Source organism: Corvus kubaryi, unplaced genomic scaffold, assembly GCF_017639235.1.
Source record: "Corvus kubaryi isolate FWS band 111438036 unplaced genomic scaffold, C.kubaryi_AGA036_p1.0 76, whole genome shotgun sequence".
Lineage (NCBI taxonomy): Eukaryota > Metazoa > Chordata > Aves > Passeriformes > Corvidae > Corvus > Corvus kubaryi.
In genome coordinates this window covers 7,885,699-7,912,894 of record NW_024582063.1, presented here as the reverse complement: position 1 = coordinate 7,912,894, position 27,196 = coordinate 7,885,699, and the positions used below count along the sequence as shown (strand labels likewise).

General features: G+C 36.2%; 1 protein-coding gene across 3 annotated transcripts in view; it reads right to left on the bottom strand.

Moving 5' to 3' along the window:
- Nucleotides 1-27,196, bottom strand: part of USH2A (usherin) — a 322,330-nt gene that overhangs the window by 95,709 nt on the left and 199,425 nt on the right. For all 3 annotated transcript variants that reach the window (XM_042051713.1, XM_042051712.1, XM_042051714.1), the window contains 3 exons: nt 26,382-26,533; nt 22,529-22,691; nt 6,955-7,134 (listed from right to left, as the gene is read on the bottom strand). In XM_042051713.1, coding sequence (XP_041907647.1) covers nt 6,955-7,134; nt 22,529-22,691; nt 26,382-26,533 — 495 coding nt within the window. The remainder of the gene's footprint in view (nt 1-6,954; nt 7,135-22,528; nt 22,692-26,381; nt 26,534-27,196) is intronic.

Sequence of the window (27,196 nt, the reverse complement as noted above, 5' to 3'; positions counted from 1 at the left end):
TTCCTCTCCCTTTCTGCCTTTATGGAGAAGCTTATTTCTCCTTAGGTACTCAGCCAACTAACCTAAAGATAACAACATAGATGGAACAGAACGAGGAGTGCTACACTAAGAAAAAGGAGGGAAAAGTCAAACCACTACCAGAATATGAAGGAAAAATACTTCATTTCTGCAAAGTGTTTTAAGAATTCAGATATAAAGTTTCATATTTTTTTTAATTCAATTTCAGATCTTTTTTCAAACTACAGAGAAGACTCCCAAAATGGAGTTACTAAGACTAATTTTTAACTGTAAATAGAACCAGCAAAAAAAAGTGAAAGCACTTTTATGGCCATGATGTTTAAGAAAGATCATCTCTGATTTTGTCCCAGCTAAAGAGAGAGAAAAGAACAGTGATTTGGCTCCCTCTACATTTAAACCTCAGCAAGGTCTTAAAAAAACCCCTTAATTTTTCCCCCCATAAAGCTTTTTTTACCCTAACGTGGAAATGTGACAAATATGCAACAGGGTGATAGCACTTTGCTGGAGGTGTAGAGATTTCATTGCAGGCAGAGGAACTTCAAAACTTCCTGAAAGGGCCCCCTCTGCAAAGGGGCTCAAACCTTCAAACCTTGCCACTTTACTGAAATGCTTTATGATCACCAGGCTAACTTCCATAATCTAGATGCTTCAAGTGCAGAAAATAGAGAATGACATTACATAAAACTCCCAACAAACCAATGAACAAACAAACAATTCACAGATATTTGTCTTTTCTCACAGTTAATGAAAATGAAATTTTATTCTGAAACCTACAGGGGCAGGAGTTGTCAAAAAAGAAAGTATAAAAACATGAGCTTTTTAGAAAAGCAGTGCAAATCATAGTAGCAAAGTAACAAAAATTTATCTGATTCCTAGCACTTACATATATCTGGAAAATGGTTCTAAAGACAAAGTTCATGGTGGGATTTTTCTACGCAGTCTTCTCTACGTTTTCACCAGGAATTTCAACAGCATTTTATTGCAGAATTCCTTCAACAGAACCTAACTGATCACATAAAGAATGCTGACTTTACTTATGGTACTGAAAACTCTAGCTCAGATTTGCTCAGAATGAATAGGAAAATCAAAAGTAAAAAAAACCCCAAGCATGAATAAGCTTGAGATTATATAAAAATTCCACACTTCATCTAAATTGTGTCCTTTTTCGTGTACAATTGAAATTGGTCTGAAATAGGTTAATGTGATAGCAGGTAATAATTTAAAATAATGATCTACCTCGAAATTTCACAACAGCCCATTTCCCCCCTTTTTGTATATTCTTCTGTACTTCTGAAGTACAATTAAGCTGTAATATTTCAGCATGGAGTCTTCTCTAGCACACATTTCTTCTAAGAGGTCTTAAGTACAGTCTGGATCTCACGCCGGGCCTAAGGTTTTGGAAAGACCTGAGTGAGACCTCTTCAGTAAGGTTAATTACCAGCTTAGAGATGATCAACTAGCTGTTGCACAGTTTTCCCTGTCTCATCTGGCTCTCCCTAAGCAAGCAAACACATCCATGTTCTTCCAGGCAACTAAAATTGCTGGTTTTACCCTCTTGTCCCAGCTGTTTCATGCTGCTCTAGAAGAGAGAAGGCAACCAAAGAGCTGATAAATGCAGGTGCCCTGATTCTGAACCATGGAAAGAGCACAGCTAGAATTATGGGAGATCTGCCCAGCCCCAAAAGAGAAGGGCTCAAAAGCAAAGAGAAGGAGGCAATCAGAAGAAAAGGACATAGCTGGAGTGTCATTGCCTGCTGGCAAAACTCCCCAGTTTTATGAGTGGGGAATTACACTAAACTTCAATTTAAAGCACCTTTATGAGGTGTGGAGTTAGGCTGAGCCCCAGCTGGCTGCAATTTAGGAAAGTGAGCAGCAAAGAGGGCACCTCTGTGCCTCCCATTGCCAAAGCCTGAAGACAACAACTGTTCAGGAATGAGACTTACTTCTCTCATCACTTGCCATTCCAAAACACGCACCCAAAATCAAGAATAGACACAGTACGAGCTCACTGAAAGGTGCGCTGAACAGCCTGGGAGAGGGGAATAAAGAAGAAAATAGCACTAATGAAAATGACAATCAGTTCAATACTGCAGAGATTAGAGAAGAATTACTCTTTCAGTAGAACAACTCCCAGTTTTCCACACAAGCAGTTTTGCAATCCTACCCTTATATCCCCATGATATCATCTTTCTGGACAAAAGGAACTGGAACGGACAATTTACACGGCTTGCTACTGACACTGTAATTAGCCAGGTCATTGATGGGAGATGCACGAAAGCTCTTTCCCTCTCCCTACTCTATCCTGGTATCTCCTTAAACTACCTCTACAAAGGATATGATCATAATTTTTCACAAAGAACTTTCTGTTAACACAAATGATATAGCAAAAAAGAATCCTCTTGGATTCTTTCTCTTGGATTTTTCTCTAAAGAGAGATGGGAGAGAGAGGAAATGGAGAAGAGGGGGAAGGAAAAGAGAGAGAAAAAAGAGATGTCTTAAATACCTTAAATTTGAAGCAAAGGACATTCCTTCAAAACAAATTTTATGGTGTGACTCAGTGTGATACTGGAAAAATGGGAAAACAAATCTGTCTCACAGGGAAAATTCTAGCATATTCAAGTTTGATCTTTCTTCCTAAATTATTCTGATTTAGCATCAGTTTGCTTTGTTCATTGAATATTCGTTCTTCTAAGGAGGCCTGCTGGCTTCAGTGATCAACTTGCATGAGCAAATGCTTTCAGATGTGAATATAAGTTGTATGATGTGGTTCCTACTTGTTTGCATAATTAGATCAGAGGTCCTATGATGATGTTCAATATCCGAATTGATATTGATATAATCCAGTCTCCGAGGTGTTGCAACTTAAACTAACAGTGGCTGAAATCCTCTGGTTGCAGGGCACCATCTCCTGCAGATCTTGAGCAAACATCAACAGCTACAGGTATGTAGGCTCAAGTTTTGCTGCTGAGAAGAAGCCTGGGCAGAGGCATGCAGTATTCCACACAGAAACAGGGGCTTAAGGGTCTAAGGCAAAATCTTACATCTTTCCCTGCTAGACAGTCCTATGTTGTGCAAATCACGGACAGAGCACATAATCGAACAACATACTTAATAAATCATGGCAGAGTTTAAAGAGGCACTTCACTACTTAGGCAACTTTTTTTCAGAGTATCTTTCATGTTTTACACAGGAAGTAGGTATCAATTCTTTGAGGCTCTCTTCTGTGTATAAATCAGCACCAAGTTAATGGTTTGTAATCCCCAGTATAAGAATACACAGAGAGATAACCCTGCAATGTGATACAGAATTAGCATCCACAACAGTCTTCAGACCTCTTGTCATGACTGGAAATCCAGTTCTTTTTCCTGCTTTGTAAGTGATGATTGAGCCTCCACCTTCCTGCTTCCCATCAGAGCAGCAGCCTGTCCTTCTTTTAGCACCTATTTTTTCAAGATAATCCATCTTCTTCCCATTCCCTTCCATACTCAAGTTTTGGTGGCCATAGGAAGGGAATAAATGGATTTAACTAGAGTATAAGCTATTATCAGCAGTGATTGCAAATTTCCTTTCTGCTATCTTACCATCCCTTATTACAAAGCAATTCTAAAATAATGGGGTCTTCTGTGTGCCACTACATCAGAAACAGCACACATTGAGGAGAAAAATGTATAACCAAGAACTCTGTGCAAAAGATTGTCTCCCAGAATTTTGCAGTTTTATATCCTCTGTATCATTTCAATTCATTTATCTAGTTAATTTAATCCTAAAACAATTTGTTTTCCCGATCTTTTACTGGCGGGCATCCTCAAATTAATATGAAGCACTGGATAGTATATTATATTTTTTATAGCTTCTATCAAAGCAGTTTAGGACAAGATAAATAGAACAAATTTATTCTTTTTGGAAAAAATATAAAACTCAAAAAAATTTACTTCTACCTCTGCAGTATGAAATTTGTCACTAATCATTTTAAACTATGCCCTTTTATGCTTCTTCCATCTCTTTTAGCTTTCTATGCAGTTCTTTGATGTAACAAAGACTGTTTCAGACAAGATTTCAGTTCATCTGGAAAAAAAAATGCTTTAAGTCTTGAGGCAAAAAGCAGTGTATTTAAAATTTATATACTCCATAATGCCTTTGTTCTGAACTTGAACATCCTGAAAAACTTCTCCGCTTTCCTTTGCTTTCCGACTCTGAAGATCATTTGTTCTCATGGTTTCAGCTCCTTATTATGCAACAGTGACTTTAACTGGTGGTTCCAGCATTTAAGTACATGCACAGTCATGGCTGACCCTTTCTGATCAATTGCCAATCCATACAGGTTTGACTGATAAAAGAGCCAATTAGATTTAAGCAAATTAAGGGACATCACCAATGTCAACCACTTATTAAACTGAATGCTGAATTCCATGCATACCAAACACTAATGCACCAAGTCCCATTAAGAGTTGAAATCCTAACCCCATTAGTAACTCCAGACCACTACAGGGTAAGGGTCAAAAGAAAGTTTCATATTTATGGATTAACATTTGGATTCAGTTTTTATTTTTTTAAGCTTTCCAAGAACTCTTGAACCTGCACTTCAATTTTAGTCAAGAGCTTAGATAAAATAAATTCCTTATTTCTAAGATAGTTTTTTTAAGCGTTGACTTTAAGCATGGCAAATCAGCTTGATAAGAAATTAAGATATATTAAATCAAGTAACACCAAGGATTTGGTGTTCTCTATATTGTGTGCAGCGTGTTTTAAAGTTTAAAAAAAAGGAACAAAAGAAATGCATGTTGGAAAAAAACCTGTATCATAATTGTAAAACAGTGATCAGCAATAACTTCAAAATGGAATACTCCTTTGTGCTGTGCCACTCTCCCTCTTACATAATCTTCCATCCAGCTCCATGAACTACTCCCCACAGAGTAGATCTCTTAAATAGCATTTTTTTGGTATCCTTGAAAAGACAATGCTACATTTTAACACTCATTAAAAGGCTATGCTTTCGTACATAACAAAACCTTCTTTACTTTTTGATCAAACAAATCTTCTAAGTGAAATCTTGGCCACTGAAGTAAAAAATAAAAATCTTTCTTATTTAAGTAGCAACTAGATTTCATTCAACAATTTAGAAAGAGTGAAGGCACTGAATACTGCCCAGTGTAAAATTACCATTATACTCATAATTTAGCATGCAATGGAATTGTGTAATATTCAAAGACTCATTACAATAAACATCATAGTAAAGCAACCATATCTTGTCCTAGATACACACACGTGTGTCTGTACATGTGTACACGTACAGTGAAAATACAGTGTGTGAGAGCACTTTTCTCATATGCACTGCTTCATTTATTATTCATTTCTCTACAGATCACAGTCCACTGGACAATAGTATGGAAGATTTCTTTAATAACTCTCACTGCTAATTTAATTCTACTTAAACACACATATCCTAGTGAATGCCACATGCTTTTCAGCATGGTTTTATGTGTAAATCAGGATAATATGTTTTCAGATCATTAACTAAAAGGAAGCATGAACTAAAACCTATTTAACCAATGAGGTATTGCTTTTAAACTACCACAAGGTCATAAAAAAGATAATTTCAAAGCTATAAGTTTTCTAATTGTAATCAACAACAATCTAATGATGAAAGAAAGTGTATCTTAATGGCTGTCATAAACTTGTGCACATCCTTGCTTATCTTTAAAGATCCTTTACTTTGTCATTTGGTGAAATTTTCACTACCAAATTTTGCTAAGCAAAATTGAAATGTGACACTGGAGTTAGAAATACCAGTGTTTTACTGCTCAGACTTAAATGAGCAGTAAAACTCACATGCAGTTTTATTATTATATGAGAATGTATATTTGTTAATAGTAGGTGCAACTTGAAAATCGGATTGGAAAAGTATAAAATGGGCTGGGAATTGACTTTTTCCTTATTCCTCAGTAAACTGTCATAAAAACGCTGTATTGTATTTGCTTCCTTTCCTGAAGTCCCCAAACCCAATCCATCTGTTTGCAAGCAAATTGTTTCAAGCCTGTGTTTTTGAACTGTAAGGTTGACGGTTTTTCTTTCTTTTTTTTCCTCTTTTTTTTTATTTTCAAATTATATGTATATCCCTCTACACTGTTCTTGCTCAACAGCTACGCCACACATCTTTCAAAAACAAGTGTTGTTGGACTCTCACTTAAAAATTCAAAATTGCCTTAAATTAATTGTATCCATTGGCATTTATTTAACAAAAACTAATTAGCTAGGGTGTCTGTGAAAATAAAATGCAAAAGTAACACATCTACATCAGCTATAAATGTAAACTTTCTTGAAAAAAAAACCCAACAACAAAGCCACAAAACAAAACCTTGCACTAGGGTGTATTTGCTCAATTCTTTTATTTCAAATTGTTATGAAATAATATCCAGACTGGCTTACAGCCTAATTCACTGCAAATCAGCACATGGTAACTGACTTTCTTACAGCTACACTATTTTGTGGGTTCTCGTTCAATATATTGCTAATGGTTTCTATTACTATTATTAAACAAATTCTCTAAGTCTATCCGGTAAGTGTTCCTTTTCAGCACTTACAACTTTTGCTCTAAAACAGATTACAAACTGCAGGTGAGTCTCTCTGTATTCTTGGGCTAGATTAGCTGTCCATGCCAGAATACACCACCATTCACAGAAAAAAATGAAGTACATAATGCACTTCTCACCTTCATAATATGCTAACTACACAGCTATGTATTTTCATTTTCTGGTTCTTAAATGGAACAACGTGAAAAATTAGAAGCCAAAAAGAACAATTTTGTGAGTAAGAACTACTAACGCAAACATATTCTTCTGAACTTCAGTCCTCAGCTGCGATAATAAATAACATTTTGTGGAACAGAGTGTTTGTGTAATTGTTACATGCACAGAAAAAGCACTTTTTCATACTTACCTCCTGGAGGCATGACTATGGTTATAGCATCACTTATCAAGCTGCCCTGGCTGTTGGACACGTTCACTTGTACTGTGTAGTTAGAAAATGGAATCAGTCCTTTAATGGGTACCCATACATTGAATTCCTTGCTGCTGCACAACATCCGAGTATCATTTACAAGAGAATAATTAGCATTATCTGTTATGGAAAAACAAGAGGGGGAGGGAAGGAACAAATGTTAGGCCTTGCATCTGCTACAATTCACTGTCTTTATGAACCAAGTCTTATTTCTACTCAAATGAAGAGTTGCCATTTATACCAGTAACACAAAATTTTGGTCTATTGCGAAGAAAAAATATTATTCACCATTTCTTCTCCTTTTGCCAACAGTTTGTGGTATTTGTAGATATTGGAAAATAAACAAACCAATACATGTATCAATCAGTTGCAAAGCTGATTGCTACATACAGCAAACAGAAGTTCTAGAACAGTTGTGTGGTAATTGCAGATTCCAAACATTAATGATAATTCTTATGCCCATGAAAGACTGGCAAAACCTTTCGAATTCTCTACAAAAACGCTTAACTTAGGAGTTTATAAGCTAATTCCATTGGATGCATAACAGCCATCCGCAGTTACACAAGCTTTCCAGCATGGCCTGCAGTCCTCTCAAAGACAAAAGAAGGATTTGAAGTACTCAGTTTACCAGCTGAAATCATCATAGCAACCTACATGTCCTTTGCAACCCTTTTAAGATCTCAAAATTAAGATAAGACAATATTCTACCCTACGAAAATAGAAAAAAAACCCAACCCTTCCAAAATACCTAGTTAGATTAGAAAATAAAAAATTACATGTCAAGTAACATTTTTTTGACTTCATGAAGGCCTTGGTCACATATCTGAGAGCCAAGCTGACTCATTTAAATATCATCTCCTATTTTGAATATATGAAGTGCTACACAAACAATTAATATTACTATTACCATCCAGCAATTCATGAAGAGCTCTCACACTGAAGTCAGTGGAAATTCTGTATTACAAACAACAGCAGAATCACACAAGTTTGAGAATGAGATTAAACAGACTATAACTATAAAAATATTGTAAATCAATTAAGACATTGTCACAGCTAGAAGATTCAATATTTACATCTGAGTCATCTACAAAATCTAAATAAGACAATTACAAAAAACCTAAGGAAATGAACCTTTTAATTTATTTTTAAAGGGACACTCATCAGACTTACTCATTTTGATGCAAGTTTCAAATTAACTATTAAAACTGAAATGCTATTCAATCAGAAACAATTTTTTAAATATTCCATATTTCTATGATGTGCATTAAGGTGCATTTGCAGTACATTTCAGTCATGCTCACATTACATTTTTCCATGGATGAGTGATCTGGATTTTCCTCTAATTTTGGGATTCCTATGAACAATCTGGTTCACTTAGGGTACAAATCCAAGCCATTCCTTTATTTTGGTGCTCATGAGCTGCACTGATGTTTTCAGTTGTTCTACCGGTAACGTACAACAACCTTATTTTCTGAGGTTTTGGGGAGGGGGACAGCTTTGGAAAACTTTTTTATAAGTCTGCCTTGTAGCCTGGTACCTCATTGCTCAAATCCTACCTCAAATACACCCTGCCATAGCACCAGACCACCCAAACAGACTACAGCAGTGTGAAGGTAGAATGATTTCATGAAGCCTGATGGATTTATTTTGGATTTCACTGAAGTTTATCTAAGAGACCCTGTTTTAGGTACAGCAAGGGAGGCAAAGCTTCTTATCATGCAAGAAGAGCAACCACATTTACACATTCCACATACAGAATCCTGCAGAAGTGAAGTTATTTTGTCTGAGATTACTCTTATGTACCCAGGCTACTCAACGAGCACTAGAAAAATGCATCTGCATTACTTGATCTCAGCTTTTAAATTGCATATCAAACTATCCTTCTGCACCTTTGTGAAACTGTCCCTGTGTGTGATCTGGGAGAAGATGCAATCCAACAAAGCATACTGCCCCTATTATCTATCACAGTTTTTGTGATGTTTGTGACTTATTATTTGTGAAGATCATGCAACAACATTTGACATATATATTCTTAAGATCCTAGAGACATTAAACACTTAAGGACTCAGCTGGCTGTGGAAAAAAAGAGATGCATTTTTCAAACGTTTCACCTCCAGTGTGTGGGAAAATTTAAAAATACAGTGTTAACAGAGCAGCACATAAGATAGATTCAAACCTCAAGCATAAAAGGAATTTGTCTAACAGAAATTTATATATGCCAAATTCATGTGAAAATGAAACTTCTTCTATCAACAGTACAGTTTTAACTTGTTCATATTTTAATTTCATCCACCTGAGCCTGGAAGGAAACCATGTAATTCCTCTGCTGATATTTTTATTCCATTTTAAATCTTTCTTCCAATGGCTACCTATACTATATTTTAAAAATACAGTTTCGAGTAACAAAAAATGAATTAAAAGGATAACACTCTATTCCAAGTTGCCTGGATAACAACATTAATATACAGTAATTATACAATTAGTTGTAACATTAAATTCTAGTTATAGCAGAGTGATTACTCGGCAATTATAAGAAGTATATAATTACTCAATAATTAGGAGAAGTATGTAATTACATAACCATTTTATTCAGCTCAAAAATGAACTCGCAAATTTACAATGAGATAGACAACATAGCAGCTCAAAATTTTTCATTGCTTCTAATAAAAAGCTAAGGAGTACTTGCAAGTTTCCTAACCCAAATTTTACACAGACAAAAGGTGTTTTATCCCAATTCCCAGCCAAGGAACTCAGTGCTGCTGGCAAGTAAAATATTAGAAGAACATTTTTAAAATGCAGGTCTTGCTGTGGCTGACTTGCAATATGCAGCTTTGCCACTTCTCACTGCCTAAACTTTGCTTTCAGTGGGCTGGAAAATGCAGACACATAGGTTCAGCCTGACAGAAAGTGATACAGCGATAACCCTGTCATATCACTCCATGCCATTCCTGCCCAGACTGCCTCAGTGTGGACCCAATTTGTGAGTATAAGTGGATGAGGCCTCCATTTTTCCATTTTTCCTGTGTGTTTTTCTCTCCATCCTGCTCCCAAGTCCTACTGTAGCCCACCAGCAAGTGTGCTGCAGATCTAAACAGCAGTTGCCCCAGACAGTGGTAAAGTCCTAAGAGACATTGCTCTACTTCAGACAAGTGGTTTGTACCAGAACACCTCCTCATTTCTGCCTTGTAATTCCTGCCATGAACAGACAGTGGCACTCCAACAACCCTGATTCGCCCACGGTTCTTTCAACGTGAACAGCCTGAAGGGGCAGAAGACAAACTCCTACATCTGGCTCACCACATCCTTCAACACTTAAGGCATGCAAACACCTGTACCAAAAGATGAATCTCAACAGGCAAGCGCTCAGAGACACCATTTTCTATAACGTCTTCTAAAAAACTAAATCCTTTGCAGACATGAAGGGCTTCCCCAGGCTCCTTACTCTTTCCATATTTTTGCATAGTTATGGTTTTGTTCCTATACTAGCCTTCCTGCTCAGTTCTCTACATCTCCCCAAAATTATCTGAGGGGCTTCTTTGCCAAAGGCTGCTATTTGAGAAATACTTCTGCTGTTCCCAGTTTATACCTAGTTTATATCAGATCAAAGCATGTCAGTTTTTCAGGAAAAGATCCATATGAAGAAATGAGGGCTAAAGAATATCCATAAATATACTTAAAAGTTATGTATAGTTGAAACAAGTCAAGGAATAAAACATGCTTGCATTAAAAAGACACAAAAGTACATATTCCACTCAAAATCACTTTTTAAAACTTCTAAGCTTCAAAAAGCACTCTAGCTGGTGAGTATCTGTACTTGAGGGTTCAGTATGGTTTTAGGTGGACACTTTGCAGGGGCTCCCAAGCAGATGTGCATTCCTGTTACTGAGCACCCCTGTAAATAGGTGAATTAAGCTCCTGCTAGTCAGTGGTGCGTAAATTACTGCTGTCCTGGGTCCGTCATCCTACAGAGTTCACTAGATTGAAATAACATAAATGGGTATCCTTTTCCATTCTTGTTATAATCATTGTCACAAGAATTTTAATGCCTCATATATTCCATAATTTTTTTCTGTGTGCTGTACTGCTCTGACCTTTTCAATATTCTGTAATTTGACTGGCTGGCGATTTCAAGTTCTCTCCTTTTTACAGCCTTATTAACTTGTAGGGAAGAGGTGAAATGCACAGCCAATCAGAATACATAATATTGCAAAGGTCACAGCAGTACAGTATAGTATCAGCAGACACAGAATACTGTATATTAGTCATTAGCATCCTGATATCTTATTCATGTGACAAAGGTTGTCAGGAGCGCAGGAAATGATACAACATGAAATCATTCTCACAGCAAAGAAATAATACAAACTAAACACGTTCATCTCACATTTAAGAACTTTTTTTCCCTCCTAATTTGGCACATCTAAAGGTACTCCTTCCATCAGGATCAAAATTAATGTTTTTAAGGAAAAAGCTAATAAACTGAGATGTCTCATTTTTATGTAGTAAAGAGAGAAAGACACATATTTCACAAGTGTGGGCAAATACCAAGTAATTCTATTAGTATCACTGCATTCGTGGTTAATACCAATCCATACTTTACATATAGTTCCATTATGTCCTGATAACCTTTTTTACATTACAGAATATGTTGTACCACGATATTCAAGCAGACAGAAGCAGAACTATTACCACTGAAGAAGACTACTCAAAGACTAAATGTAGCAAAAATCCAGCTCAATGAACAATTCATATGAGTACCTATACAAAGATTACTTAGTTAACTATCACAAACACTTAGAGTTCTTTTTATGCCTGCTTTGTATGACTATGAGCAAAAGGAGGTTAAGCCTTCTATCTTGGGCCATGTAAAAAATTAATATCAGATCAGAAGAGCAAAATAAAAATGAAACAGGAACGCACTTTTTCGGCCCTTTTGCCCAGAACTCATCCTCACTGTCACCAGTTTCTGTCCCTATGTTAGTTTGTGTCTCTTTGGCCCCCCATCTTTGGGGGGAAGTTCTGTGACTATGCACACTTCTTTGTGCCTAAGCTCATTCTTTTGTCCATTAGTTTTGCCTATACGTCGGCCTCATATCTACCACAAAATCTACTCTTTTCCTCCCAGCTAAGATTTTTCCTTTGTTCCTTTCTCCCTTTCCCACTGTTTCTAAAGCAGTATTCAGAATAAAAATATCACTTTCCATTAGTTTGATTATTCCAATAGAAAACCAGCTGAAAATATTTCCTTGACATTATTGGTGGCTCACTTTTCCTAAGAATTGCAATAATGAACTGTTCTCAAACTGCCATCTCAATTGTTATACTGACTTGTGAAGCAGCTTGGCTTTGAGCCATACCCCTCTTTTCAAAAAACTATTGGGGGGTTTATGTGTTTTGAGAGGAGGCTGGTTTTTATGTTTTGGCATTCTGTTTTGGAGGTTTTGTTTTGTTTTGTTTTTTTCTTTCTTTTTTTCAGATGAGCACACTGCTGATTTTTTGCCTCAATATCTTGAATCACTATTCATTCCCCTTCTCCTGAGCTGACAGATGTATTGTTCCTATGGACATATCATGGTCACAGTCCATCAAATGGAGTCCAAAACTTAAAGACTCTCAACACATGAAAACTTCACTCTCACAGGCTAGGAGGAGTTGCTGAATGAGTCACAACGGGTCATTTAAAAGCACTGTGGGAAACTGGAAAAATTATTAATCCAATATTTTACTTTTCCTGTAAATAAGAAGAGTTTCACATTATCTGCACTGAAAAAATTTATCTGTTTCCTTTTTCCATGGGAATTAAAAGAAGCCTTTAGTTTTAAATCTGAAAAATGGAAAATATTTGAAGAGCAAGTTCAAAATCCGTGTTGGCGCACACAGCAGAAATCTGAAAGCTCAAAGACCCAGATGCAGTTCCTGAATAGTACTCAAGTCATCACTCAAAGAGGCTTCTTACAGACTCAGATTTGGTAGAGCTATCTTAGACTGTCCTAAGATGTGAAGAATGTGTATGTTGTCTGTCACTGACATTGGAAAGGGATTCCTCCTCTCTATTCAGCCTGGCGAGACACACCTGGAGAGCTCATCCTGTTCTGGAGTCCCCAGTACAACACAGATCTAGATTAACTGGAGTGGAGTCCATGCAAAGACGATTAAGGGCTTGAAGGATCTGTCACACACAGAGAGTTTGAGAGAAGTGGGGTTGTTTAGCCCCAAGAAGAGGGGGAAGGATCTTAAAAATGAGTACAAATACCTGCTGTGACGGTATAAAGTAGCCAAATACTTCTCAGCAATATATAGCAGCAGAACAAAAGGCAATGGGTACATACAGAAAATATAAGAAATTCTGTTTAAACCTAAGAAAAAACTTTTTTACTTTGAAATTGGTCAAACACTGGAACAAGTTGCTCAGCGTCTCCAACTCTGGAGATACTCAAAACCCAGCTGGACACTGTCGTGGGCAATGTGCTCCAACTAACCCTGCTTGGAAAAGAGAGCTTGAACTGGTTGTTCCCTAGAGGTGCTCTCTGACCTCAGCTGTTATATGATTCTATGAATATTTGTAGAATGCTTCAAGAACCCTAAGGCAAAGCAGGGGTAATCATTATGATGAAAGCATGTTCCTGTCAGTAGAAATAAGTGATTATTAGTGTTACAAACACTAAGTAATGTGCATTTATGTGCTCATTAATTCTATGGACTGAAAAAAGAATAAAGCCCACAGCTTGATGTGAGAGCTCACGCAAGAAAGTTAGCACAGACCCCATGGATAGTTAATGACCGCAGCCGAGATTAGGCTGCATCATGATGGCAGGCAGGAAAGAACCTTTGGTGTGTGGTCTCATCTATCCCTTGGAGCTTTCAGTTCAGTGCCATGAGGCTTTGAACTAAAAAAACCTCTGTAATTGTTGATGAAGCTGCCAAGACAAAACCTTTTTGATTTGAATTACTGGTTTTTCTCATTACTCTTTCATAAACACAGAAACATGTAATGAGTCTTGCAACTGAGTCGGTCTCATTTAGACCTTCCAGTTAAAACAGTGTTTTAAGTACATTAAATCTCTGCTGTAATTATAGTCATCTCCACTGTAACTCAATTTTTCTGCAACAGCACCAAGGGGCATCAGCTCTGGATCCCTCACACCGCACGCCGTACTAAGTGTTTTAGAGACACACAGTAAGAACGCAGCCCATGACCTAAACCAAACTGTGGAAAGGATTCTATGAGTAGAACCAACTTCTCTGTATTTCAAAAAGGTTTCCAGTGTCCAAGCACTGATATCCTGATATGAACAGGAGGAAGTGTCCCAGTACAGTTTAGTAATCCAAGTGGCAAAACGTCACATTGTACGCAAGACATCAAATAGCAAAAGCATTTGCTGCATTTGCAATCTTAAACTGATGACAGAGCTTATAGTTCCTGATTTCATGTGTTTTGTTTGAGGGGTTTTATAGACAAATGATGAGACTTTATCAAGTTTATTTCATGAGGGATTTTATACACTAAAAAACCATTCAGAAACAGTCAGCTTCAAAACCTTCAAGCTTGCTTCTCCATGGTTAGAACATTTTTTCTCTAGCTGCAGCAGTACATAAATGGAGATTATCACAGTATCTGGTTTCTGAATCTATGCCCATAATTCATGGATGCCAATAAGAATTTTCCATTCTCCAGGGACACTATCAGAAGGAGACTAGCTAAACACACAGAGCAGAACTTGGAGTCTCAAATCCATAATCAAATATCTAGATTGATTGTGTCACTTGCACTTGTATTGATTTCAATTGGAGCAGCTGACCCAAGGGAATAATAAAAATGTGGAATAAAACTGATTTATGAGAAGAAAATAAATCCTTTTGTGAGTGGTAATGAATTGGTACTATTTAACCCTTTCAATCACAAAGGGAGAACACTATTTATTTTTTCAGAATGCTGAGTCAGCCGAAAGAAGTCATATAAAAGAAGTCAATACTGTCAAATGCCATTACACTTAGTTGTAATACTTTGGAAGGAATGAAGCTCTAAACTTGATCTAGGATTTTTGTTTGACATAAGACATTCTTTTCGTTTTTCCAGTCACCTTTCATGAAATGTCATAAATGATGCACTTATAGATTGAAAGAACCACAGAATCACTCAGGTGAGTGTTTATTGTACTTACGTATAAAGCCCTTCCCTCTAGACTATTTAGGGCAAAACCACATAGAGTAACATAAACAGCCACAGTAACTGCACACAATCATCCCTATAAAAGGATGACCTATCACAGTATCTTGATCTTTCTGGTATCACACTACAAACTTACATAGTCAAAACCTAATTTGATTCCCCCTTAGAAAGTGCAAAGGAAAACTTAATCAAAAGCTTGTCAAATCCCAGTTTTCATCACGCTTTCTCTACCTGAGAAAACAGATGGAGTTTATATTAGTCTCTAAAGAGAAGTTTATTTGTTTGAAGCCAACACATAGAAATACTCAAACCCAATTTCTTTATCTGTGGAAGCTCTAGCCAGATTGTATATATCTTGTTTGGGTTATGTCATTGAAATTAATTATTTTGTGTTTAATGTCATAAATTGTTTTTTTTTTCATTTAGTACTTACCATAGATACCTAAGCACTGTCAATGTAGCCTTCATGTGGGTTAAAAATTCTGGAAGACATTCATTAACTAAAAGACTGTTTTTGTAGGAAAACTGATTGGCAAATTCCCTTTTACTCAATACTGTTTACCAGAGCCATCTCCAGAAGATTGCTATTATTCCCTAGACTATTCCAAGGGAGTAGAAACAGTCTTAGAGCCTATCCTTCTATAGGCAGTCACTAGGAACTTCAGTCTGTTAAGAACTGATAGTACATTCCTCACAGAAATGGGGTCCAGCCCTATGTGCCTGCTTTATCACAGGAAACCAAATAAATTACAAAGTACAAGACAGAAAATGTACATGTGACAAAAAACATAACTATGGGAATAGAGTGATGCACAAGATCAATTAAAACACCATCTGTGGTCTGATGCTAGAGTCTTCCCCAAGTAAATGGTCAGATGTAGGAATTAGAGAGTGACTTTCATTTTGCTTTCCTCAGAGACACCTGTACTACAGAAAAGAAAAGAACAGGATACCTGATACTGACAGGAATTATGCTAGTAGATGGTGTATTGTGAAGCTGTTCAAAATCTACTGAAGCTCAACTAAACATTACTCAGTAATCATCCTGAAGTGTATGCAAAACCAGGAGTTTTGTACCCATGCAAATCAAAATTTAAATGCTGTATTATTCCAAGGAAAAATACCCCTAACTCCTGCTCTGGTGAACAGATTAAATTAAATTTCAAAATGGGTTATGCATCCCCATTGTTCCCTGTCCTCAAATATCTTTAGGACTGGTGAGTTTTATAGGTCTGTAGCTAGAACTAAGAAGACAGACAAAATGAGAGAGGAAGGAGACGAAATATGAAAAATCTCCTTAATGGTTGGCTTGGAAAAGCAGCTAAGGGCTCCCACAAAAGTATCCCACACTGGGGGCGGGGAGGTTATCTCTCTGGTGCAGAAGGTGGTAAGCATTCTGTAATAATTTTTACTGCTCATTCCCAAGCCTTCAGCACAAGACAGGCTAGGAACTTCAAGGAGCCTCAGAATTCCTTTCCTCACTTCTGTTGTCATCTGCAGGTGGTGTCTTCCCCTAGCAAAAATTGCTTTTTGCACTAGGTTGATTCTTAACACTCCCTTTTTGACTTCTGATTGGAGAGGGTACTGAAAGAGCACTGTGCCCAGTCAAGACTATAAGAGGAACTTTCTTATAGAAGTCAAAGGAATAGATGGTCTGAGTTTTACTATACTTATCCATATATATAGTAAATATTAAACTAAAAAGATTAGATGAGCAACATTAGAATGTATACATGTAAAAGTCAACTTGTTTATGCTGTATTCTGCTGTTGGAATTCTCCACTTTGCCAACAGAATGAGTGGACTGCAAGGAACCTTTCTGGTACACCATCTCCAAATAAGCAGAATAAGCAGATGAATAATTTTTTTCTTTACAAAAATACCCGATGAACCACCTTGCTGAAAATATTGGACCTTAGATGGTATGTCATCAACAGAAGTTATAAAAAGTAAAAAAAAAAAAACCCCAAGAAACAAAAAAAAACAAAAACCCAAACTGAAAATAACACACATTGATTTCTACATAAGCAACATAAGCTCCAAGTATAACCCTGCAACTTTGTGTTATGAAACTCCCTAAGGACATACAGTTAATTAAGGATTCTCTTTAGGTCAGACTTGCATTCAAATGCATCACAACATCTTGGGGGCCACAGATTTGGATTAATTTTGTGCTAATGCAGTCATCTGTCAGAGGTAAGAAGATAAGAATTCCCTCCAAATGTCTCCTCTGAAAAAGAGGTAATACCTGATTCTTCCTGTCCCAGAACTTAATTTCAGACACACAGATGCAATTATAAATGACCCTGTACTCTATCTGAACCAACCTGAGAATAAATAGGGATGAATGAGGAAACTACTTGAGGGAAATAAGCCTGACTCTGTCACCTTTCTTTCCCCTCAAGTCCTCTGAGAATTGGGAGTGTATCAGATAACAAGAACTCTAACTACTCTTGAAGAGGGAAAAACTGTTTGTGGTCTGGTAGTATCGTATTTTATGGCTTGGACTAACCAATTGCAAACCAAATTCCTCTTTAAGGCTCCTCCCAAGCAGATACTGGGCCTTAAATGACTTGAGGCAAAGCAACTTGTCTTTGCATTGTATTGAGCCCAAGCAGTGATGCCTGAGCACTGCAGAGCTGGGACAGAGCCCTCAATTCCTAAAGTCCTATTTAATCTCCATATGCAGTTTGCTGGAAACAAATACTTTTCTGGAAAATTATAACATACCTATATAGACCAAAATGGTGGAGAACATACCCATATAGACCAGAATGGTGAAACAGCCCCAATAAAGTTCCTTCCTGTTTTTTAACAACTACTTTCACAGAGAAAGGTTTTCATAAAAATGAAGAGTTTAATTAAAAACTGAAAGCTAATTGATACAGATTATTTCCCTTGAATACATTGTTAAATCATGGCCAAACTATGGAAAAATCCAGTATAAGTATCCTCCTCTATTGGCAGGCAATCCAAACTATCTCCTGCTGAACTACATTTCACACTTGCAGTGACCTTTTCAATCTGTTTATGATAGTATTTGTTTGACTTTCAGTTTGGTTATTGACAATGTTAACCAGGTGCACACTATTTACCAACACCTTGCCATCCCATCATCTTAAAAAAATGTCAGCAGTAACAGAATTAACAGCAATGAAAAAATAGGACATGCATCACAAAACATTTACATTAGAATCAAAAGTTGGTAATTTAGAGACACTAAAACATTCTCTCTTGCTTTTATGCATTACAAGCATCCTTTGCTGAAGTATAGCTGTCTTTACTATAAGAAGATAAACATTCTCCATTCCAAAAAAAACCCCACAGCAACTTTAAATCTTTTGCAAAATATTTAAGACTAACTGGCCCCATTAGGGAAAAAGAAAAGGTCTAAAAAAATACAACTTATTTTAACATGGAAATAACCAATAAGCTCTCAGGCTGTTCACTTGAATTGCTACGAGGTGTGCCTATTTTTAAAAAGTAGATGGATACAAAGTTATATGGTATGTTAAACAAACATGATGAATGGCAGAGCCATTTGGTGGAAAAACAGTGTAATAAAATATGAAGGCAGTCAGACAGACACATAGGTATGTGAAATTGGAAAGATTTGGAACAGGACAAGGCAAGGAGCTAAGCCTAGGGACAGCCATAGACTATTCAGCATGAGATCAGCTGGTGTTGGAATAACAGGTTCATGACAGAGAAAGTGTTAAGTTACACGTTATTTAAACACTTTCCATGTCATCGACCTGCTATCTCAACATACCATATGCTATAGTAGGGCACTGATAAGATAACACCACATCAAGCAGAGTTTCACAATATACATTAGGGATGGCAGTGTAAAAATGTAGAAATACAACATGCATTGGAAAAAAATAGTGCTCTCATAGTGGAATCCTTTGCCCTGTCCAGGGGCTATACTTATGCAGAAGGATTTCCACTTCTCAAAAAGTCTGTATCTCGTAAGTCCATCCCTCAGAGCCACACTATTTCTTACTTAAAAAGAAAAAAAAAAAAGGCCAGGGAGATATGTTAGATTCAAACATAGACCTTCTAGGCCCCACACAGTTAAGCTACAGTTGAAAAAGATACTGATATAATTAATCCAATTCTTTGATGGAACACAATATCCCCCACATTATCAAACCATAGATACCTCTGCAACCTCTTGATATGCTTAAATATTCACTCAATTTCTTTTAGCCTCAATCCTTTCTAATTCTACTTCAGTTAGAAACAGATGTCTAAGTACACAAATACTAAATTTTCATAGAAGTATTGCCAAAATATGTTTGCTTTTTTTCATAATACTCTTCCTACCTAATGGGCTTTTTTTAAGCAGTTCTTAGAATTATGTAATTGAGTATCCTATTGAGTATCCCTACTTTCAAATAAAAACAGGTCATGGGCTGGAACGACATGGCCAGACAGTCAAGCAAAATCTCCTACATCTCCCCTTCCTTCATAAATATTAGTAATTAATAATCTTTGCGTTGTTTCGCAACAGAAGTTAGTTAAATTTGCTCCTAGTAAGAGAAGGTGACTGCACTGTTGGGGAAATGATGTTTGCCTATTAAACACTCATATTTCTAGCAGAACCATGAGGTTTTATTAATGATAACAATTTTAAATAAAGATTTTTCATTTGAGAGATGTATATGCAAAATTTACAAAATATCAGTGGGGTCACTGCTTTCCAAACTGACACTTAAGGCACTGCTAAGCAGGCCACCAACTTGAGGGATAGGTGCAACCATTTGGATGTTTATATGCAGCCCTTCTAGGTGAATTCCCTCTCCCCTTTTTACATTTTAATCCCTGCCTCTTTAACAGACGTTGAAGCAAAGGATGAAATACAGTTGCTCATTATGTCAAGAAAATACCAATTAGCCATCAGACAATTCAATAAACTTTGTGTAAATATTGTGAACAGATGATGTCTTACGTAAGTTTGATGAATTAATGCTTAATTTCCTTCCTGCATACCCCCAAAGCAGCCAGCTTAAATGTCAATTGCTAGAGCTCTGACTTCTGGGGGGAAACACTCTTTACTTATTTAGCATTGCAAAGCAAAGTTTCAGCAACAATGAAAAAATGTAATGAAATTTTCTGGGTTCCATTCCCCAATGATTCTTCCACCACCACCCGGCTCTCCTGAGTTGAACCAACATAGCAGGCACTTTAAGTCAACTCTTGTAATTGCTTCCAATTTGCCTGTTTTGCTTTTGGCAATTAGCAAACTGAAATGTTATCATGAAAGAGTCCATCTCATTTATAAGGCCAGGTTTTCCCTCCACTAAAATATGCAGGCACTCTGTTCTTTATTACCAGCAGGAGATAAATGGCTGGTTTTCGTTGCTGAAGAATATATAATGGTTAAAAAGTCACTTTTTTCCTCCAGCTCTACATAAATCACAGAACTAGTCAATATTTAATAATGCTTGCCTTGGTCTGGAGTCCCTTGATCACCCCTGTCATGTGTAATAGCTCCCTCTCCGATATCTTTGACATAAAAGCCCAGCTTTACTGCAATACTAACATGTAGAGGGTCATTACGGATCGACATTTACCTTAATCTGTGACTGCCAACCATGAACCGATAAATTCCAGCAGATTCCACTGGGAGAAATCAGTAAACTTCTCAGTGGAAAGAACTGAAGGAAAATTCTGCCGAGAACAGAATGCATTTTCTACAAGGGCTGCTCTGCAAATGGGTTCTGACTTTTGAAAGTTCTCTAGCTGCACAGCTTTGCAACATTTAATACCATTTTGATGGTTTGAGAGACGGGATGACAACCGAGGATGACATGACTTAGAAAGCAAGCAGAAATTTTCTTTGCAAAAACAATGCAAGATTAAACACAAGGGGAATATGGCTTTTGCATTATTCACCCTGCTGCCTTGGCGGAAATGGCTGTGCTGTCATGGGTCCAGCCAAAATGTTGCTCCTTTTTTTCAAATTCATCATCACTCCTTCTCCTCATAATCTTACAAGTGCTTCACAGCACAATACATCAAAGCCTTCATTGCATAAAAAAGGGACACAACAGCCTTTGTGAGGGGTCAGCTGAGACTGCCTACCACGTGTTACCCTCCTCAGTGAACGTGTTTCTCCAAAGAGTGCACAAACAAGTTCATTTATAAACTACTTCACAGAGGACAGCAATTACAGCAGCTATGTTCTCTTCAGCACCAATACTGGAAGCAACAAATAGGTCTCATTCTGAGCAGAAAAGAAGAGGTGAGTTACGAAGTCATCAGTGATTAGATTCTCTATCTGTTACTGCCTTTACAATACTGATTAAATTTGCGTAGAGTACATAGAAGGATTAAATGTCATCCAAACATTATTTTCAACCACAATTTCATATTATACTCATTAGAAAACATTTTTATAGTTGCCCAATGTCAATCATGCTGTTTAAAGTGCACTAAAAATTAATGACAACATTGTTAGGTATAATTCATAAACATTACTTGTGTACAATATTTTATTATTTATTATACCTTAGAGCACACTTAATAGCTCAAATTGACATATTAAATGCTCATACTCATTTTGTGAACATTCATTTTTATTCACTGCCCAAGTATTTTACATTTATATAATTAGAGGACATGGCATTCTACTTTCAACTAAAAAATACGCACATTTTGTAATACATTTGGAAAAAATGTCCATTTACCTTCTTTAGTGCCTTAGCCTTTTACACAGGCGTGACATAGCTAACTCTGCCTGCTCTGATTTAGCGACATTTTAACCCAAGACAATATTGCTATGTTGAAGTTTAAAAGACATAAAAAAAAAAGAAACAACCCACAACATAAACCAGTGGAAGCCAAAGAGCAACCTGCAATACAGTACGGCTTAATAAAGAACTCTTACTTGTCAGGTTTTTTTATCACATGTTGAGTCTTTTTATGATATAGAAATAAAGAGTTGGGTTTCTTTCCCTTTCTTCTTCAAATTATACCCATGATCAACCATATTATGAACAGCTCTCATGAGTGGCCTATATAAGCAAACCAACTGAAATTTTGTGAGTATAGCTTCCTTATCTGAGTGAAGGTGGCAAGATAAGACACCGTGCGTATATCTAGAGACTAAATGAGTGCAGTGAGCTTATCTTTATTTGCCAATTTATGTGTTTATACAAATGTAAAGCACCATAAATCAAACCAGCAGTTCTTAAGAATAAAATTGATAATGCTAAAACAATCAACGGCATGGGGAGAAAAAAACAAAAGTAGAAAAAATTTAGTGCTAAAGGATTTTTTTTTTTAAATAAATGGAGTATCAAAGTTATCATTACACTTATTATAAAGGGAAAATTATACCTTGATCAGCATAGAAGAGACCAGAGACAAGGACTGTGTAGGTCAGTTTTCCGTTAGGTTTATTTGGGGCAAGCCATTTTAGTTGAACTTCTTTGGACCCACCAACAGTAGTAAATACATCAACCATTCCCTCAGGGGGAGCTTCCATGGTCCGAGCTTCTACCTGTAAATGCAACAGCAGATGGAAGTTTGGTGCCATAGTCACAGAGAAGGAATGAGAGATGCAAACAAAAAAAAAGTAACTAACATTGTCAGTGTCCCAATTTTTAACCACGTTGCTGTCCCTTCATCTACATTTGTTTGAAGCTGTCCAGCAACTAACCTATTTTAGAGACTCCTGTAAGGAACAGGAAATAAATATTGGAAAAGAATGAGAGAGTATTTTTTTGAAAACACCATTGCACCTCATGTGGATGTATGATCTCAGTGTAAGGAAAGGAAACAGCAATAGCAGACCATGTGACTTTCTCTTTCTACATTTAAAAAGCAACTGCGAGGACCATGCATTTAAACACTGTAGTAAATTATTACAGATATTTGATAGAAAAAAATCCTTTGTGGAATATTTTCTGCTCCCTGAATTAACTTCTACATTCACCTAATAAAATTAAGTTGCAATAAAAAGTAAATCTTTAAGAGAAAATAAAATGTGAAAGAGCTGGATAATGTAGTGAACATGAAATATTTGTGATATAAGTAAATAAATACCTATTCAATATTCTAGAAATTTAGTATTGAAATTTCATAACTTGTAGTCAACATTCAGTGCTATGGAACAAAATTTGCTATTATGTTATTTATGGCAACAAGTTTGTTTCTCATACATTATTTATTTGGTGTTTTCTAAGATATAAGATGGTTTCACACCTTTGTAAGTGCCTCTCAGCTGCAGGTTCATGGGAGGGCTAATAAATGCTATTTTTAATCTGCCACACCTGCTCTGTCATCTAAATAACCGAACATATTTTCTCTGTCCTTGAAACATGAATGCTGTACTTTTTAGCATGTAAAGATTGGAAAGCTTATTGTTTACACGTGGCAGACTACATCGTTGATGTGTATCAATACCCCCACATGTGCTGCTATATTTCTAGACTCTTTTATATTTAAAATAAGCCATAAGTTGCAGTGAAGTCAACAGGATAAAGTAAATGCTGAAAGATAAACAAATACTTCATAGATTTATTGGATCAGTGCCACATTGATTATTTGGGTATTTCAGTCAAAAACATCCTTATGTAAGGATTAGACTAAGCTGTGCTTTCTAAACAAAATAATTTCCAGTAAAGTGCTGCTAAATGCAGGTACTCCAATCAGAAACATCAGAAATGCTAAAAATTAGTAACAATTATGTTTTTCTACTGAAGAGGATTCAAAAAATCTTTAAATAATATAAATTTGTAGCAATCTGTATCACGTCCTAAGCAGTTGCAACCGCTGTATTATGTCTTTAGCTTTTTCTTTATTATGTGCTATAAAAACATATGGCACAGAAAACCTTCTTCATACTTATTTTTCTGAATATTACTTTTTACACAGTTCTGTGATACTTTCAGATGTGTTTATTAATAACTTAAATAACAAAGACTCTGCTATAATAAAACTGACACCAAATCATAGGATAGGCATAATAATGTTGGGAAAAGTACTAGCATACATTTAACTAAAACCGGAAATTTAAGTTTAATAGCAGTGGGTTGAGGTGAGAAATATTCAATGTTGAACACTTCTGTTTATTTATATGACATTTACAGGAGCTAACACATTTCAAGACTAGCATAATTTTAGTTCTCCTGAATTTGTCTAAAGAATCTATCAGAAGTTACACTAGTCCTTAATAATCCATTTTTTTCCCTCTTTAGAAACAAAACACCCAAACGATTAGGACAGACAAAAGCAGTATCTTGCATCTAATAGGCAGAGATCTAAAATACAGCTTTTCTTAATTTACATGTTAGCAATTTCCATCTCACTTGAAAATAAATCACAGTCACAGAAAAAAAAAGGCCATATAAAAACTACCTAAGCCAAAGTAAAAAAAAAATTTTGAAATAGAAAAACAGCTAATGCTCTCATAACTAATTAAGATCTTCAGAGCCACCTTCAGGAACATAAGGTGGACAAATTCCATATTTAGGGGAATGTCACATGATGTTCCTTAATCGATTAGGGCACATTAAGTACAAGAGCAGCAACAAAAATAGCTGGAAGCATATCAGTTTACTGCTGGGAGATGTTTCCCATACTATTTAGAGCAGAGGCAAAACATTAGGTTTCTTTTTTTTAATTTTCTTTTTTTAAGTGTTGGAGTTACTCTGTAATTGATACGAAAATCTTTTTTAAAAAATCAAATAAAGATCCAGTGCTTTAACTTCCTGGCAGCACTTAGGTGAGCCTAAATCAAGATGTACTTCAATTCCTCTGATTAGAGATGGATCACTGGCTTTGGAAAACAGTTTGTGTACTGATCATGGGACGCAGATGAGTATCAGCTACAGCAACCCCTTTGAATTGTTCCAAAAGCCAAGTTATCAGTCTGTAGTTCAGTGGAAATGTGAAAAAAAGACTACTAAAAATATTTTTTTAAACCCTAACTACTGGTGCTCTGTTCTATCCTTTTGATGCCTATTTGATAGGCCAGTAGTACTGAAAACATACACGTTTCATCTGTATGCAAAGTTTGGTAAGCACTTGTCTTAAACATCACCACCAACAGAATGGATTAGGTTATTGCACATCAAGTACCTTAAAACAAGGTTTGCTTTTGGGGTATATGTGAAGCTGTAAAAAATGTACAAGAAAAACTGGCAAAAAGCCATTCAAGCTTTTAAGAGTAAATATTCTTCAAAGTAGAGCAAGCTATAAAATGTTTAATGGTTATAAAGTCTAGTTGTCTTCTGCAGATAGACAATGTTACTGGCATTTGAATGAAAGCAATCTTGGAAATAATACTGCGAATGTGACTAACAAATTATATCATAAAAATAAAACCTGGAAGTTCTTTCCTGATACAAAATAAATTGCGATGGAAAAAATAGAAAGAATAACAAAAAAACCTCCCAAATCTTTCTCTTTTTGCTTCCTTTAAACCCATTTTAAAAGTCTACAAATAAAGCTGAATTAAATAAAATGTTAAATCCCAGAACAAACACAGGCTTCTTTTTCAGTTATGCTTGAAAACAAAACCAAGCATAGCAGATATGATTCTAGTTATTCATCAGCTACAGTACTATGAAATCATACTAGATTTATCAGTTCAGCTGTATGTCTAAAAACCTTTAACAAAATAAAAAAGTCTCTGAAGGTCTGCTTTTCACATGTCAAATTTAATATTCCTGTATTCTCATATGCTGAAAAAATGCGGTGTTATACAAGACTGTTAAAATCTGTCCAGTATAATATTTTGTTCACATACTTGCATTCAAAAGATTTATGAATTACCATATTTTCCTTGCTCCTGTTGCCACTTCTGGCTTCTGCATTTCTCAAATTAACTTTAGTCCTTTCTAGAAATTTGTCCATTACTGGAACAGTAACTCTTTCTTTATATACATCCTTATAAATCTGGTTAAAGCACACCTGCACCTTTCAAACATATTAACTCCATTTAATTTCAATAATGTGTGTTTCAGCCTCTGTTTTTGCCTTTCTTCACTGTACCTATGTTCTACTTTGGAATGCTGCCTAACAATGACCTATTGAATCTTTAGCAGCTCTTAAACAGGTTTTTTTTTAAATGTCACATTTTGCCAGATGGGTTAGTACTGCCCAGAGTGAATCATCACCATTTACTCTGATATTCACTGTCATCTGACATTTATTAGACTCCCAGAATGTAAATTAAGGTACTCACCAGTGGACCCAAAGCACAACCTTTTGCAGTACATGCCTGGACTCTGAAGGAATGCAGACTCCAAGGAGCAAGCCCATAAGCATAACAACTTAGCTGTGATGAATTTTGCAGCAGAACACCATCCATATACAATCCATAGCTAGTAATCATACCTATAAAACAATGTGAGAGCACTCAATATCTAAAAGCTACAGAGTTTCGAAGAACACTAATGCTACAGACACCCAGGCAGTAGTAGTAGTACAAGTAGTAGTATTTCAAACTGTTTACAGTTGAGCAGATACTGTTTAGCATGACTGAGCATGCAAAACTCAAAAAAACCACACTCTTCCATCTCTAACTGTTGAAAATCTCACAAATGGACTGCATCTCTTAAAACAATTACACTGTTCCAAAGACTACCCCTTAACAAACTTGTTTTTGAATGGCAGCCAACATCACCTTGGAACGAGGAAAACTGAGGCAATTCTGTTTCACAGCCTACTCTGCATATGGCTTTTCAAACAAGACATGAAAAACCATCTCACATCTTAACAGCTTTAGACTTAGAAACAAAATCTCCAATATATTTGAAATGTGGAAGGACAACTCAGGGCAGTGCTGTAACTGCAATAAATCAGTAACAAGTAATTTTGTCCCACAAAACACCTTTTTGATGCTCATTCTTTATGATAACTAAATCAGATTTTTAGCATTTTGCCAATAAAATATATACTTCATTAATTTGGGGTAGGAGTGGAGTCGTTGGAAAATTTTACCCACTTTTCTGAATGAAACCACAATATAGTAATGATTACTGTTTCCTTCTCAATATG